Source organism: Anastrepha obliqua, chromosome 4 (assembly GCF_027943255.1).
Source record: "Anastrepha obliqua isolate idAnaObli1 chromosome 4, idAnaObli1_1.0, whole genome shotgun sequence".
Lineage (NCBI taxonomy): Eukaryota > Metazoa > Arthropoda > Insecta > Diptera > Tephritidae > Anastrepha > Anastrepha obliqua.
In genome coordinates, this window is record NC_072895.1 from 99,927,741 (window position 1) to 99,944,367 (window position 16,627).

General features: G+C 36.9%; 1 protein-coding gene across 1 annotated transcript in view; it reads right to left on the reverse strand.

Moving 5' to 3' along the window:
• Positions 1-16,627, reverse strand: part of LOC129244303 (uncharacterized) — a 67,235-nt gene that overhangs the window by 18,942 nt on the left and 31,666 nt on the right. The window contains exons 2-4 of the mRNA XM_054881919.1: positions 13,901-14,023; positions 8,403-9,084; positions 7,802-8,139 (exon numbers count right to left, since the gene is read on the reverse strand). Coding sequence (XP_054737894.1) covers positions 7,802-8,139; positions 8,403-9,084; positions 13,901-14,023 — 1,143 coding nt within the window. The remainder of the gene's footprint in view (positions 1-7,801; positions 8,140-8,402; positions 9,085-13,900; positions 14,024-16,627) is intronic.

Below are 16,627 nucleotides of genomic sequence, written 5' to 3' on the forward strand. Positions count from 1 at the left end.
TGTCATCATGAATATGCTTAGGAATGAAAAGCTAAGGCTAAGGAAGGTTCGCTGGCACCAATTTATGGGGAATTATGGGGCGAAATTTTTACTGGGCGGGCTACAACCAAAAGTGGCTTAGAAAACTCACAACCCGCCCTCTGAAGATGGGTCATTGTATATTACGCAGTCATCTGTATAGGATTAGGATATGGTCCAGTGACTCTTGTCGTTGCTGTGACCAGTCCCAGGAGACTTTAATGCACCTTCTCCTTGAATGCCGCCCGGAGAAGGTTGAGACATCTCGGGTAATTGTAGCCAGAAAAAAGGTGCGTACGCTCAGTGCAACCCAGCTCAATCTTGAGTTTGATAAGGGAACTGGTTCTGGATGGGGCACTGTGATGAGTAGAGGGCACGAAAGACGACGAGGTTGTAGGCAAATGTCAAATCAAATTTAATCGAATCTAATAAACCTCCAATAAACGGTAGTTGGCTGCAAGAACTGCCTAGGTTCTACATACAGTTAGTAACATAAATAAGTATACAGGAGCCTGATTTATGGAATTGTTTGACGCTAACGTTTTCCTTAATATGTAATCCAAATATTTTACACATGGTAATTTTGTGCTGGGATAAGCTTTCATATGCGCCTTTATTTAGCTGTAAATTTTAGGTACCATTATCCACGCTTTGCTTTATCTTTGATGCCAGCGAAATTTATGTCACAAAAGTTAGTATACAGCAAACGGTTGATCAGTTAGCATATCATTTGTTTTTACATATTGATTAAAAAAGTTAAAGCTATTAAAAGGAAATAATTAAAGTGAGTATAAAAATTTAGGGAAGTACGTTTTGTATTAATGTTTGCGACATTTTTAGTAATGGCACCAAGAGGAAAAGAGCTTTCTGATGAATTAAAAACAACTGATTAAAATATATCACAAGGAACATAAATCATTGCGAGAAATCGGTCGTTTGATAGATAGGAGTTTTGCTACAGTTCAAAAGATTGTGAATAAATATAAAAGTGCGGGAAGCACCACTAATAAAGAACGTTGTGGGCGTCCGCCGCACTTAAGTCCCAGAGAAAAAAGCTTAGTCGTACGGAAAATCAGGACAAACCCTAAAATAAGTGCCCCCAAATTGAAATCTGAAATTGAAAATGAGACTGGAAAACAATTTAGCACCCAAACTATACGCCGGGTTTTGCATTGTGCTGGTTATCATGGGCGCAATGTTAGGAAAAAGCCCTTCGTGAGTAGTGTCAATCGGAGTAAACGGATTTTATTCGCAAAAGATTATGAAAAATATGATCAAACGTTTTGGAACCAAGTCATATTTTCTGATGAGTGTAAGTTCAGTATCTGTGGAATTGGATCCAAACAATATGACCGGCACTGTAAAGCATGGAGGGGGCTCTGAGATGGTTTCGGGATGTATGGCTGCGAACAGGGTTGGAAACTTGGTATTTATCGATTGTTATTTATGGATCGATATTGTTATTTAAATATTTGGAAAATAATTTAAAAGAAAGCGCTACGAAATTAGGTCTTGGAGGAACGTTTATCACCAGCAGGATAATGACCCCAAGCACACATCCAACATTGTACGAGAGTGGCTGTTATACAATGTGCGAAAACAGCTGAAAACACCGCCACAGTCCCCGGATACCAACCCAATCGAACATTTATGGGAACATTTAAAGCGGCAAATACGTAAACATCCGGTTAGAAATAAGGAAAAACTGAAAAACGTCCTTCAAGAGGAATGGAATAAAATACTACCAGCTGTAACTGAAAACTGTGTGAAATCAGTGCCATAACGACTTAAAGCGATTATAAAGTCTAATAGTTATCCTACAAAATACTAGGATTTGATTTTAATTATGTTTTTGATTTCACAAATTAATAATGTGATGAACTGTACACTTACTTTTGAGACATGAATTTTTATAAAGTTTAATATAAAAAGCTATAATTTTGTTCCTTTTTAAAATTTTGTCATTATGTGGATTAAATATGACTTTTGTGTTTCATTCATGTAAATAAAACACAATTTTGTTATAACTTAGGTTGTTTGAAGGAATCGATTGGAGGAAAATTGAAAACATGTCCGGTGTATACTTACTTCTTCCTCGACAATTTGCAGTTATGTCACTTTGAATGACGCCAAATTCTATTTATTATTAGGTATTACAAAAAAAAAAATAAAAATAAAAAAAATCTCATACAAAAATGTTCGCTTATTTTACAGCCACTGCACCGCACATTTTTCTTGAACAGTATACTCGTACATCGCGTTCAAAACTCACAGCACCCGCAAAAGGTTATAAAAAATAAAAATCTACCACTACATACACATAATCCAATAATTCCACTTATCCTTCATCCCAAACAAGCCAACCACTGGTGGGAAACATAACTAAACCAGCGTAAAATTCTTTAAACCTGTTTCGGACAGGAAATCATTAAACATAATTTAAACGAGTCAGCCAAAAAGTAGGCAACGCTTTATACACCAAATGCGCACTGCAGTGAAAAACCACTGGTGGCTGTGAGCGGAAATCGGTTGCCAATGCAAGAGAACTACAGCCACTAACCCGCTCTATAATTAACTGCAGCTGCACGCTGCCAGGCAACTGCTTACAATGTGAATGGCGCAGAAGAAGAAGAACACGGAACTGAAAAAGAAAAAACCTGACAATATACGCCATACACAAACGAGTGAAGTATGTAAAGGAAACAAGAAAGAAAAAAAAAGAAAACTAATTCGAAATAAGCCAAAATAAGGGGCAGCAAGAGGGGCGCGTGACTTTGTTAAACTTGTAAAGCAAAAGCGGGCTAAAACGCTCAGAAGTTTACGGTAAAGTGATTTAGCTTGTTTGACAAATTGAAATTAAATTAAATGCAAAGACGTTGGGGAAAGGTGTTTGCTAGAAAATAAAATGGAAAACTTGCGTCTATTTGTGACGAGTAAATGTACGTGTGATGCATGTGTGGGTGAGTGCGTAAGCAATCGCTTGCAGGTGTATTGTAAATTAAAGTTTTGACAGTTGCCGAAGATGTGCAAAGCAAACTTGTCTATTATTGTGGTAAGGGTAGGCGTAGGTTTAAAGTATTTTTTGCATTTCTACTTATTGTGAGTCACTGTAACTTTCATTACTTTCCAACTACTCAATTTACCATCCAATACTCACATTAGCCTCAATGTAATTCTTCGGCAGCGAAATGTGTCAATAATTCATTAAAATCAATTTGCCTTGCCCATTTTGCAATTACTGTTCAATTAAAGTCAATTAAAGGTTGCCAATAGCAACGCAAATTTATTGAAGTGCTATGATACATTTCAGTCTGGCAGTCGCTAATTCAATGAATACGAAATGCATAAGGAAATAAGTATTACAGGTATCTAATTTAGCAATATGTTGCAGACATTTTGTTCCGCAACTTTGTTGTCAAGCCCAAGTTTTTGGTAGCAACATGTATGTGGGTGCTGTTTTCGACTACAATCAAGCAATTGTCGCCAGATGTTGCACTTTACTTGGAAAGAGCACAGCTCTCAGCACCTATTTGACCGGAACCTAAGAAGCAATTTAGACCAAAGCAACAAAATTTAGAAGGATACCGGCAAGATGGGCCCGCTGCAAACGATAATGAACTAGTGAAAGTAAGAAAGAATTTGTTTCCTTGTAAAATTCAAACCAAGGCTCAAAATACTTCACAGATTTGCGAATACGTTTGAAGTTCTACCAGATAATTTCTTGAATGGTAGCAGAGTTAGGTTAGGTTAGGTTAGCCTGGTTGGCAATACGTCACGCATAGACCTTTTGGTCCCTAGCGATACCAGATGGAGAACGACCTGTATGAATACCGAAAGTAAACATCATGTAGGATGTCAGCGCTTTTAGCGAATCTAAGCATCGCTGGGAGATCCGTTTTTGAGATGTCCTCCAGACCCTCAAACAGTGGGACTACCAGGCATTTTAAACGCGTTTTTAATAAGGCCGGCCAATGCGCAGAAGATGTTCTAAAGCGTCCTCTACATCATCTCTGCATTTCCTGCATTCCTCTGTGTTAGCAATTCCTACCTTGTACGCATGTGCAGCCAATAGATTATGACCTGGTTTGCTACTATGATAGTTCTGCCGTTCTTTCGCGAGAGGGTAAATATGAATTGAGTCAGTTTTTTGTCGTTAGTTCTACACATGACTTTTGCTGTTTTGCATGTGGTCAGATTAGTCCACCTAGCTTCCACTCGCCTTTTCATGTAGTCGTCCATTTCATTGTATATACATAGTATTTAGCGGTTTTGGTATGTCGTTCTCTTGTTCAAATGGTAGTCTAACAGCGCTTTTTGCTATATCATCTACTATTTCGTTTCTCATAATGCCTTTGTGACCAGGTACCCAGTAGATATGCAGCCTACTGTTTGCGGCTAGCCTTTCTATGGCCTCCCTGCTTTGTCGAACATTTTTGGACTTAATACAATATGAGCTTATTGCTTTTATTCCTGCTTGATTGTCCACGTATATATTAATTGTTGAGTTCTTTCTTGTTCTAGTGTAGGCTAGCTCCGCGGCTTTCCCCCCAGCACACCCCTTCCGCTTGGAAAATACTGCTGTGGTCTGGCAGCTTGGTAGGCTGCCTTATCCCTAGTTTTGAGCAGTAAATACCTGCTTCCACTCCGTCTAAAGTTTTAGAGCCGTCTGTAGAGATGTGAAAAGTACTATGGCCAGGCTTCATGCCTTTGTGCCATCCCTCCTTTTCAATTGTAGTGTGAAACCTTCTCTCCCAACTAAAGTACGGAGTCATGTAGTCTGTGCAACCTAAGCTCCATTTTCCTATTGAGCTGTGTCCAAAGGGTCTACAGCTGAATACTCCAGCAGCCACTAATCTCCTCGCGGATTTCGCTGCCAGGTTTTCCGCCATAAGATCAAGAGCTGGCATGCTGAGTATCATTTCCAGCGCCGCCGTTGGAGTGGTTTTCATTGCTCCTGTTATGCACAGAGCAGCGAGTCGTTGAATCGTTTCCAGTGGCATTAAGTACGTCAGTTTTCTTGTCGCAGCCCACCAAGGCCCTATACAGCAATATTGGTCTAACTACTGCCGTGTAGCACCAATGCATCTAGCAGAGTTCGAAACCATACTCAAATTAATTTTTGTGTCAGACAAAGCGCATTTAATCATAAACAAGCCCTGAAAATAAGCGAAATTGTTAAATATGAAATTTAAAATATTATAACTCCAAATTTTCCTTGAGATGGAATAGTTCACTTAATTTTTATTGAGTGAGGTTTCAATTCAAAAAGGAAACTTTATACTGGCAATGCTTTAGTTAAAATTTTAAGATACATTTATTTCCTAAGCTTTTTGACCCGTCCAGCCACACTATATGGTGCCAAATTTTGTCACCAGGACTAGGTGCAATCAAAAAGTATGTAAAACGAAGTCCTCAATTTGAAACATTTTATCCCGCTCATGTACTCATATTTTCGCGTCTATATCTTTATTCATAGAGAATATTTTGAAAAATAAAATAAAATAAATCCCACGAAAAAATGTTTCTTTATCAAGTCGGAACCTTTTTTCCCCGTCCTAGTGCTCTCATATTTGTGTCACGCTTTTGTGATGGAGTAGAAATTAAAAAATTGAAATGACAAAACACAAAAACAAAAAAATCAAAAATTCTTGCCGCACCCTCGTACGCGTCAATAAATTGTTTGCTTTGAAAAATCCATTTAAAAAATTTATTGAAAAATAACATTAAAGCCGAAATCTTTTCACCCCGCCCGAGTAACCATATATTCTTGTCTATACCTTTTTCAAGGAAAATACATTGAAAAATAAAATGAAAAAATCTGAAGAGAAAAATATTTGCCTCTATCAGGCTGAAAACCTTTCCACCCTCCTTTGTACCGTATATTTGAGTCCATACATTTTTCAAGGATAATAAATTGAAACTCAAAATGAAAAAAGTACACAAAAAGAGCTTCTCTTTTTCCGGCCTGAAGCTTTTCATCCCGCTCTCGAATCAGTATAATTGTTTTCATGCATTTTTGAAGGAGTACATATAAGAATTAAAAATTTAATTAACAAAAAAAAACAAAAATTCTTACCGCACCCTCGTACGCTTTAATCCATTTTTAAGGAAACTTTATTGTAAAATAAAATAAAAAAATTAAAAAAGAAAAGTGATTCCTTATCGGGCAGAAAACTTTTCATAAAGCCCTCGTGGGCATATATAGCTTTATTCATGGAAAAGTAACATGAAACAAATCTAGAAAAAGAGCCTACTAATATTGGGCTGCCCATGGTTTTTAGAAAGGGAAACTTTTTACGGGCCCTTCGTATGCGTACATTAGCGTATTTTAATTTTCATGGAGAATTCATTGAAAATGAAAAGAAAAAATCCGAAAGAATAATTTTTTTTTTATCCGCCTAGAAACTATCCATCCCACCCTCGTACTAGTATAAATGTGTACATAGTTTTTAAAAGAGATACTGAAAAATTATATGAAAAATACAAAAAAAAATTGATTTCCTTTTAGTTAACAAATTAAAAAAAAATGTTTTTTCTTAACGTGCCGGAGACTTTTTATCCCACACTCGTACGCGTACATTAATGTCTATCAATTTTTATCGCGAATTTATTAAACAATGAAATGAAGAAACACAAAGTTCTTTATCAGGCCGAAAACTTCTCACCCCGCCCTCGTACTAGTATAATCGTATACATAATTTTTGAAGAAATTGTATTGAAAAGTTATATGAAAATTCCAACAGAAAAATTTTCCTCTCAGATCGGCAACATATTACTTCACCCTCGTACTTGTATATTTGTGTCTATCTAATTTTGATTTATATTAAATTGAATAATAAAATGAAAAACTTAAAAAAATGTTTTCTCGTTCAGGTCAGCGACATATTACCCTACCCTCGTACTTGTATATTTGTGTCTATCTAATTTTGATTTATATTATATTGAATAATAAAATGAAAAACTTAAAAAAAAATCGCTTTTCCTTATCATGCCGGAAACTTTTTACACCACCTTCGTATTTGTATACTTGTGTTTATGCATTTTTCGAAGAATTTTACATAGTTTGTCGTGATTTTACATTCTGGATTCTTTTAATGCTAACCTAAAGGCACAGCTATGAATAGTTTTAGAACAGATTTTCAAACATTATTGACATTTATTGCCACATTCCTTACAAAGCAGCGCTTAAAAGAGAATGCAGTAAAACTATCTACGAGACGAAAGTAAATTTCTAATATTGTATTCGAGTTACATGCCAATCAAATAATCTTTACTACTCATACACGTGCACAACCCGCGCTTCCTCTTACCACGCACATACATACATACCTACACAGTTATTCGATTTAAATTTTTTTCTTGTTTTTTCTATTCTCTATTATTCTTTTTTTGTTTTTTAATGCACTACACACGTAGATGAAGAATAGTTTAAGTAGGCAGAATAGGAAAGACATATGTACATATATAAGTATAGTGGCATGTAAAAAATGTAAAAGTCAAAATGGCAACAAAAATAAAAGTGCATGACATAGCGTGTAACGAGTTTGTGAACGAATGAAGTGAACATAAGAGGCAAGTTTCAAATTACGGGATGCTTCTAGACAGGACACAGTAGAACATAATGTGACCATCATTCGAATCAGCATCAGTGCAGCTACATGTTTTACGAGGACACAGTTCAAACGACTTTTTACGAGTTACAATTAAATTCTAGGTATTTATGTATGTATGTAGGTAGGTTCATCAGCAATTAACACACAAATTCACCGCCATTTACTCATACAAATTGCCTCGCGCGCCCAGAGCGACTAAAACGAACGCCACCGCCACCGCCGCGGCCACCGCCGCCGCCGCTCCCATAGCCGCCATAACTGCCAGTAGTGCTGCGTAGTGCACGATAAGAAGGTAAGAAGCCTGAACGATAAACCGAACCAATATGTCGTTTCTGTTGTGGCGGTCCGTAAGGGGGGTCAGTGTCTGGTGCCTCTGTAAACTCCAATGAGTTCTCATCCTCCATGGGCACTTTGTCGGGTTCAATACTGCCAATTAGCGCCATAAAATTCGCTTCGGGCGATGGTTGATTATTTTCGATGCCAAAAAGTTCGGGATCCCTGGTGGTATCTTGAGACGAATGTGCATAGTGGATATATATTGGATTGTATATAGTTTATAATATATTACAAAGTATGTAAATGTATTGTATAATAATGTGATAAATATGCATACATAGGTAGATATGTGCGTACGCGCATATATTTACATATTTTCAAGCCTTTCAAGCTTACTTTCACTTATTTACACTTCTGCGCTAACTTATGGGCTCTCCCTAATTTACAATCCATTCCTAGTAACAGAATTTTGCGCAATATTTTTCTATCACTTACCTAAGAAGCGTTTTTGTGCGCGTCCAAAGTCACCCCAATCCAAATCAGCATAGCTGGGATACAACCAATAGTTGGGTACAACATCGACATAATCTACTTCTCTGCCAAACAGATTTGCTGGCAAGTAAACCTCATCCTCATCACGTTTCTGTTGTATGCCATGCACCGGTGAGCCCTTCAATGCGCCAATATTACGTTTCTCAGCCGGTGAAATGGTTGCCTGTCGTCCGTGTGAATTGTAACGTGCCACAGCAGCCATATTGCGTTTGGTGCCATCGCCTTTGGTAAGCAGTCCGAGTCGTGCAAGTGTAGCCAGATTGCGCTTGCCATTCTGTGGCAACTGATAGTCACGTGCTAGTGTGCCGATGTTGCGTTTGCCGTAGATGGCGAAGTCACCGCTGCGCGCCAAAGCGCCCACATAACGCTTATCTTCGTTTGGGATTGTTGGATCGACTTCGTCAGGATCTGGTAGTGAGGGCAATTGTCCATTCTTGGCGAGTGTTGCTAAGCTGCGCTTGGGATGTAACATACCTTGGGCGGCCAAAGCAGCTACAGAGCGCTTGTCCTCGTCAAGGTAGTCATAGTCGACGGCTTCCGAGTTGGTGGACTGGTCGTTTTCATTGGCGGCAGCTAGTTGACGTTCGCGTAGCAAATTACGCAATTGATTACGTAGAGCGGAGGCCTATGGAGGAAAGAGAGTGGAAGTGAAGAGAAAGGGTAATTAAATATTAAGCAACTAATTTATTATATAAATCATTTTATATAAAGGGTGGTTAAATTTTAAGGGCCGATATTGAATAGAAACCACACCCAAACGTCAACTTTTTCTGAATTTCATTTAACATTTTTCAATTCCCGAATAACTCAATTTGAACCATGGAAAGAAACACAATCGAGCAATGCGTTAAAGTTATTCAGGCTTATTATGAAAACGGGCGTTCAAATCAAAATGCATATCGCGCACTTCGTGACTTTTTCGGTCAATTTAATTGTGCAAATGTGCGTCCAATCGGAAAAATTGTGCAAAAGTTTGAGCAAACCGGGTCTGTGGGAGACGTTAAAACACCAGTGCATGCTCGTACAGCTCGTGCTGCAGAAGATATTGCCGCTGTTCCCGATAGTGTGGTTGAAGAGCTGTCCACCTCAACTCGTCGTCGTGCCCAACAATTGCACCTCTCACGCTTGTCGTTGATGAACATTATGCATAAAGACTTGCTTTTACACGCTTACAAGGTGCAATTGACTCAAGAACTAAAGCCTCTTGACCATTTCAAGCGTCGTCAATGGTCAGAATGGTGGCAGGAAATGGCCAATTTTCGAAGAAAATCATTTTCAGTGATGAGACACATTTTCACTTGAGTGGATTCGTCAATAAGCAGAATTGCCGCATTTGGACGAATGATAATCCAAGAGTGATTGCCGAAAAACCAAAGCGCCCACAAAGAATGACTGTTTGGTGCGGTTTATAGGCCGGCGGCATCATTGGGCCGTATTTTTTCCTAAATGAGGCCGGTTAGGCAGTTACTGTGAATAGTGTTCGCTATCGTGAGATGATAATGAAATTTTTATGACCCGAATTGGAAGATATGGATATGGGCGATATGTTGTTTCAACAGGACGGTGCCACTTCTCACATAGCCAACGAAACAATGGCTCTTTTGCGCGAAAAATTTGATGACCGAATAATCTCACGTCGCGGCGATGTCAATTGGCCGCCAAGATCATGTAATTTGACACCGTTGGACTTCTTTCTTTGGGGTTATTTGAAAGAAAACGTCGATAAGCCAGCAACAATTCAAGAGCTAAAGGATGAGATAATTCGGCACATTAACGGCATAGAACCTCAATTATACCTCAGCGTCATCGAAAATTCGGACCATCGAATGGAGGTGTGCCGCCGAGGCCGCGGCGGCCATTTGGCCGATATTTTGTTCCATACGTAATTGAGCCATACCAATATTATCATAACAAAGAGAAATGGCAATAACTTTCCAAAAAATTTTATTTTATTCAAAATCAACACCGGCTCTTGAAACCTAACCACTCTTTATTTTAACATAAACTTCTCTCTAAACAAATTTCTGATTTCTTATTAACTGCGTGTAGAACGAAAATCTTCAAAAATGTCTTTAAAAAGCAGATTCGGGCTTAGTATCCGTTTACCGGCAGCGAAAAACAACGTGTTGCCCCTCACTAGACATATAAGAAGCTAACTGAATATGTGACTGAAGCGGAAAGGCACTTGAGTTGCTCAAGTTGAAAAACCACAAAAGATCTGCTTCCAGAGAGTAAAACAGGTAGTTAATTATTCGCTGTATTCGGAAAACTACGCTTGAATGAGTATAGAAATGCAGCAGACTGCAGCTCTCGCGGATTGAAAAATGAGTTAGTGTTGCTTTTGTGTATGTAGGCCTCTTTGATTCGTCAAGAATAAATGAAGCAATTGGTATAAATAAAAATATGTGGATAGTGCTGGAAAAGTGGTGCCAAAAAATTACAATTGTTTATGAAAATAGTAGGTTATACCAGTTTTATGAGGTATAACTATACTCGCTAGCGGCGAATCTTGCTCGATAACTTTGCTGTGGCTTTCACATGCAAATTTTTCATCTAGTGGGCAGCGTAGAGAAGTGGCGAATCGAAGAGGTCTATAGCTACACAACCACTCCGAGCAACATTTGCAAGAAATTCAGTCTTTATGTAGGGCATAAATATGAAGAGTTGAGTTAAAAAGATGGAGATATTCCAGTAAAGTACTTTCTAAAGTATGCACTGTTCGCCCACGAAGAGACGGGACAGTCTTTTAAAGCAAGTTTACTATTGCATTATAAAAATTATTCTGAAAGCAGATGCAATTTTCCAATTAAGCATTTGAAGGAAGTATACTGAGAGAAATACTGGCTGCAGTGCAAAAAGAAAATGGTCTCTATCGCATCAGATATAAGAAACTCCTAGAAGGTGCAAACGTCGTGCGGTTTATTAAATCACATGGCACCCGATGGCTCGGATATGTTTGCAGAATGCCACATGACAGAATGCCTCGCAAAGTTTCGGATGCATGGTGAAAAGCGAAAAAAGCTACCACGGAAAAGATAGTTAGACGACGTTGATGGCGATCTAAGAAGCATAGGGCCGGTCAGTTACCGCAGTATGGCTATGGGTCGAGATGCATGGGCTAAAAATTGTGGACGAAGCTAAGGCTCATACCGAGCTGTAGTGCTATGCATCATGATGATGATAAACATTCTCTTTCTTCTTGATTGACACCATAAGCGCTTAAGTGATTTTATAAACACTACCGAAAACAGATTCCTTCAATAGGCGGTTGGGAGTTGATTTCTGGATTAACTGCGTAAAAATTACTGAAAATCAGAAACTGGCAAAATTTTCATGATTTGAGAGTGGCCACTTAAAATATTCAGTGCCTTCAGGTGGAGACATCCTTGGCTTGTTTATGACCACCTCCGTAGATGTTCTCATTTGAATTTTTGCCTTAAGTAGTTGACTATAAGTCTAAGCTGCATTTGCTGTTTATTGACTTTGAGAAAGGCTTTCAATAGCAACAATTCAGAAAGCGTCTGGTCTGCTCTGCGAAATAGAAGTAGTATCCCAGGTAAGCTGACTGCTCTGATAAGGGAGGCCTACAGAGATGCGAGCTGCTACGTCTTGCACAAAATATTGCTTTCTGAGCCTTTTCAGACGTCGAGAGGTGTACGACAAGGGTGCATATTGTCACCAATATTACTTCTCCTTGCCATCGAGGACGCTATGTGCACTGCTTCTATTTACCTATAGTCATGAAAATCAGCATACAGATATTCAGTGTCAGATGCCTGGTTTACGTGGATGATAACTGCTTACTACCTTATAAACTTTGCGACCTGAAACTGCTTACTCAAGCCATGCAGGAAATACTTCAAGGTACCGGCTTTAATATCAACGCTATAAAAACGAAAGGGCCATATCAGAGCCGATTGCAGTGAGTACACAACAGTATGAAAACGTCGAGAAATTTTGCTACCTTGATTGCATGGTCACCCTCGAAGGCGGTTCTGAAGTAGATGTTGGGTGTAGGATTAACAAAGTTATTTCGCCATTTGACATCCTCACGCCGTTGTATCAAAATAACAATATAAGCATACCAAAATGCGAATATGTAACGCAAATGTTTAATCCGTCCTCCTTATGGTTGCAAATCTTTTACCCTCCTAATATATCCAACTCGAACCTGCTAAAGCGAATCTGCTTGACGTGTCAACTGAAATTCGAAAAAGTAAGTGGCAGTGGATAGGACATACGCTTAGAAAAAGTGATGATAATGTTGCTGGGCAGTCCCTATGTTGGAACCCTTTCCAATAAGCTAGCCGGGGCTGAACTTTCTTGGCCTTTCATGGAACGAACTGGGATATATAACTCGAGATCGTGTCCGTTGGCGAAGAGGCATAGTTGACGCTTTATGCTCCAATAGGAGTTAAAGAAAAAATACATTAATATAATATAATGATTTATTAGCTCTAATAATTCTACTGTAGCCAAGCCATTGCCATTCGCTTTGTGGACGTTTAACATTAAGTAATAGAAAAAGGGGTTTCTACCAGCGGTCACCTCTTCGCCGGCAATAACAAACTTCTCGAGCATATTTCTGCAAGGAATAAGGTCTTTATAAGATGTCTCTCGGAGACGCCTGAAATTACACAAATTGAAAGAGAAACTCGTCGAAATAGCTTTCAACTTTGTTTGTATTTGACTGCTCTATGCCAATTGAGGCAGTTTTTCAAGCCTAGGTGGCCGATTTTCAGTGGTGGTCAAAATTCTTAAGTACTAAATTCTATATACTAAATCTTGCTAGTATTAAAAACTTAGCTTATGGTGTTTACTTCTTATTGTCGAGCGCCTTTTTGTTAGAAAAAGAAATGTAATTTTATTTCATTTTCAATCATTTTTACTTTCAGTTGTCACTTCAAATACTGAACTCGACCAATATCACTTAGCTGTTTACCGCAGTAATGAAGAGAAAGAAGAAAAAAAGGACTAAAATTTAGGCAGAGAATACTGTGGGCATTATTGTGTTTCCCCCTTCTATTTTGCTCTGTTAAAAGCCAAACCCTTTCAGCTCGATTGATAAATTGTTAAACTTTTTTCACGCCTTAAATTTTCTTTGAGAAATTTTTAAATAAGCAAGATTTTTTCTCTCCCTCTCTCTCTTTCTCTCTGTCTCCTGCCACTTCCATCAATGAAAAAAAATCAATGAAGAAAGCGTGTACAATTTCGAAATCAAATACATTTGTTTAGGCCATCTACAATCACTGCATCATCCCTTTGCCCATTGAAAGCAGAAAGATTTCCGCTAAACATAAAAGTTCCATAGGGGGAAATAAGAGAAAATCAAATAAAATAAATAAAGAAGAAATACAGAATGGCAGGCACTCCACTCACCCTCATTATATAATAAACAGCTTAACAACAAGAAAATGTACACGCGCGATATTCGTACTTACATGCAATTGATATACCGGATTTGGATACACAAGCTGATTTATCATCGAATCCAGGTCGTAGGGTGGGCCAGCGGGACCGTCAGCGTCAACGGTAACAGCCTGAACTACGCACTGTTGTTGTAGCTGCAAAATAAAAAGCGGAAGAAAAATACAAATACAGTAAATTGATTGTAGGAAATAAGAAAGAATAAAACGTTGAGGGGAAAGAAGTGGGCGCTTGAGTTAGTGAGTGAGTGAGTGAATGTGTGAGTGGTTGAAGGAGCATTTGAGAAGGGTAGACGAGTAGGACGAATTAATGTGCAAATAACAAAATACTCGCTGTGTGTGTGCTTGTAGAAAGAAAAAAAAGTTTCAGCAATAAAATGCAGGAGATAGAAAAATAAATTGTTTTGCGCAATACAATAACAACAAGTGGTAAAAGAAGGATAGCGCAGCTCAAGTTACGCCTGTTAATTTAACATGAATGCGCAACAAGTAAACGTTACTGGTGCTGGGATTTGAAGTTTAAATTGGAAAGTGATATTAAAATTCCTTCGCTCCGTTTCTCATTTTTCATTTTTTATTTTTCATTTTTTATTTGAATTTTTCATCCTTTTTCCCCCGTTTTTTTCTGTGACATCAAATGAGATACCATATCGATAATAAGGCAAATTATATTGTAGTTGTGTAGCTGCTGATTGGAGTGTTGGGGAATTCGCCTGGGTCATGACTTCCTAATTAACTTTAAGGCTGAATTGTTGTAGTTTTTTAATCTTCTTACTTAAGAGCTACGACACCTAAGGCCAAGTAATGTCTTCTCTTACAGAAAAAGGATTATTTTCGTTTTTATTCGAAAAAAGGTATTCCTCTTTTCCTTTTCATCTTCAAGCTATTGTGCAACACGTGGGAGTAATGTGAGAGGAATGCACTTATTGCTTCTTAGCGATTGGGATATTTTATGTCAAAGACTTTGCAGTTTGTTAATGAATGACGACTAAATGTGAGTTGGCGGCCACCGTAGCCGAATGGGTTAGTGCGTGACTACCATTCGGAGCACACAGAGAGCACGTAGGATCGCAACTCGGGAAACATCAAAATTAAGAAAATGTTTTTTCTAATAGCGGTCGCCCCTCGGCAGGCAATGGCAAACCTTCGAGTGTATTTCTGCCTTGAAAAAGCTCCTCATAAAAATATCTGCCGTTCGGAGTCGGCTTTAAATTGTAGCTCCCTCCATTTGTGGAACAACATCAAGACGCACGCCACAAATGGGAGGAAGAGCTCGGTCAAACACCCAAAAAGGGTGTACGCGCCAATTATATGCATATAAATGTGAGTTGAAATTGTAATAGTAACTTTGTGTATCAGCGGATTTGTGTCACTACTGGCATTAATTTTTTTTTTTTTTTGTTGATTTTGCCCCTAAGGCAAATCTGGTGAAAGCAAAAATAATTGCTCCGTAGAGCAAATAATAAAAAAGGACTCGCAGTTAATTTAGCAAAGTCTGGGTAACAGTTTAAGCTTAGTTCAAAATATATTTTTAACAAAATTATTTATTATACTTAAAATTAAATATTTTAAGACTAGATTTACTTATTAAAGTTCGGGTCGAAAAATATTAAAAAAAAATTAATTTAATTAAAAATTTAATTTTTTGAAAGAATTTCTTCAAAATTTGTCTCTTAACCAAATTCTTTGTAAAAAATCAAATTTAGACAACTTTTTATACAATTATTGAAAATGGCGCCATTTTTCCGAGTGACTTAATAAAATATCAAATATTACTTTTTAAATTTATAAAAAAATTGTGTAAATTTTTCAAATTTAGAACAGCTTTTCAAAATTAGCTAATTTAAGCTGGGTTCAAAGCATTAAAAAAAATTATTAAAAACTTCAAATTTTTTAATTTATAAAATTATTTATTATAATATGCAATTTTTTTAATTTTGATTTACTAATTAAAGCTTGCTTCAAAACGTATTTTTAACGAAACTTTTCATTAAAAAATTAATTTTTTTTAAAAGAATTTCTTAAAAATATTTATCTTTACCAAATTTTTTGGAAAAAAAAATAGTTTTTTCAATAGATAACATTTTACAATTATTAAAAACGGCGCTAGCTTTTCCGAGTGACTTGAGAAAATAACAAATATTATTTTTTAAAATTATAAAAAAAGTTGTGTACATTTTTAAAATTTAGACTTGCTAGTTAAGCTTGGTTCAAAACATATTTTTAACGAAAGTTTTTATTAAAAAATTGATTTTTCAAAAGAATTTCTTCAAAATATTTCTCTTTACCAAATTCTTTGTAAAAAATTTAATTTTTTAATAAACGAAATTTTTTCTACAATTATTAAAAACGGCACTAGTTTTTCCGACTTACTTGAGAAATATCAAATATTATTTTTTTAATTTATAAAAAAAATTGTTTGAATTCTTCAATTTTTGTTTTGCTAATTAAAGTTTGGTTCAAAACATATATTTAAAAAAAGTTTTTATTCAAAATTGAATTTTTTAGATTTTGATTTGGTATGGCTCAAAACATATTTTTAAAATGTTTGTTTATAGAAAAAAATGAATTTTTTAAAAACATTTTCTCCATAAATTTTTCTTTTCAATAAATTCTTTAAAAAAAAAATTAAATACTTTTCATTTTTCATAAAATCGTTTCGTAAGGTTTTTTCAAGTAATTTAAAGAAATATTAAGTATTTACCAAAAAAATGTTGTAAAAAGATAAATTTTTCAAGATTT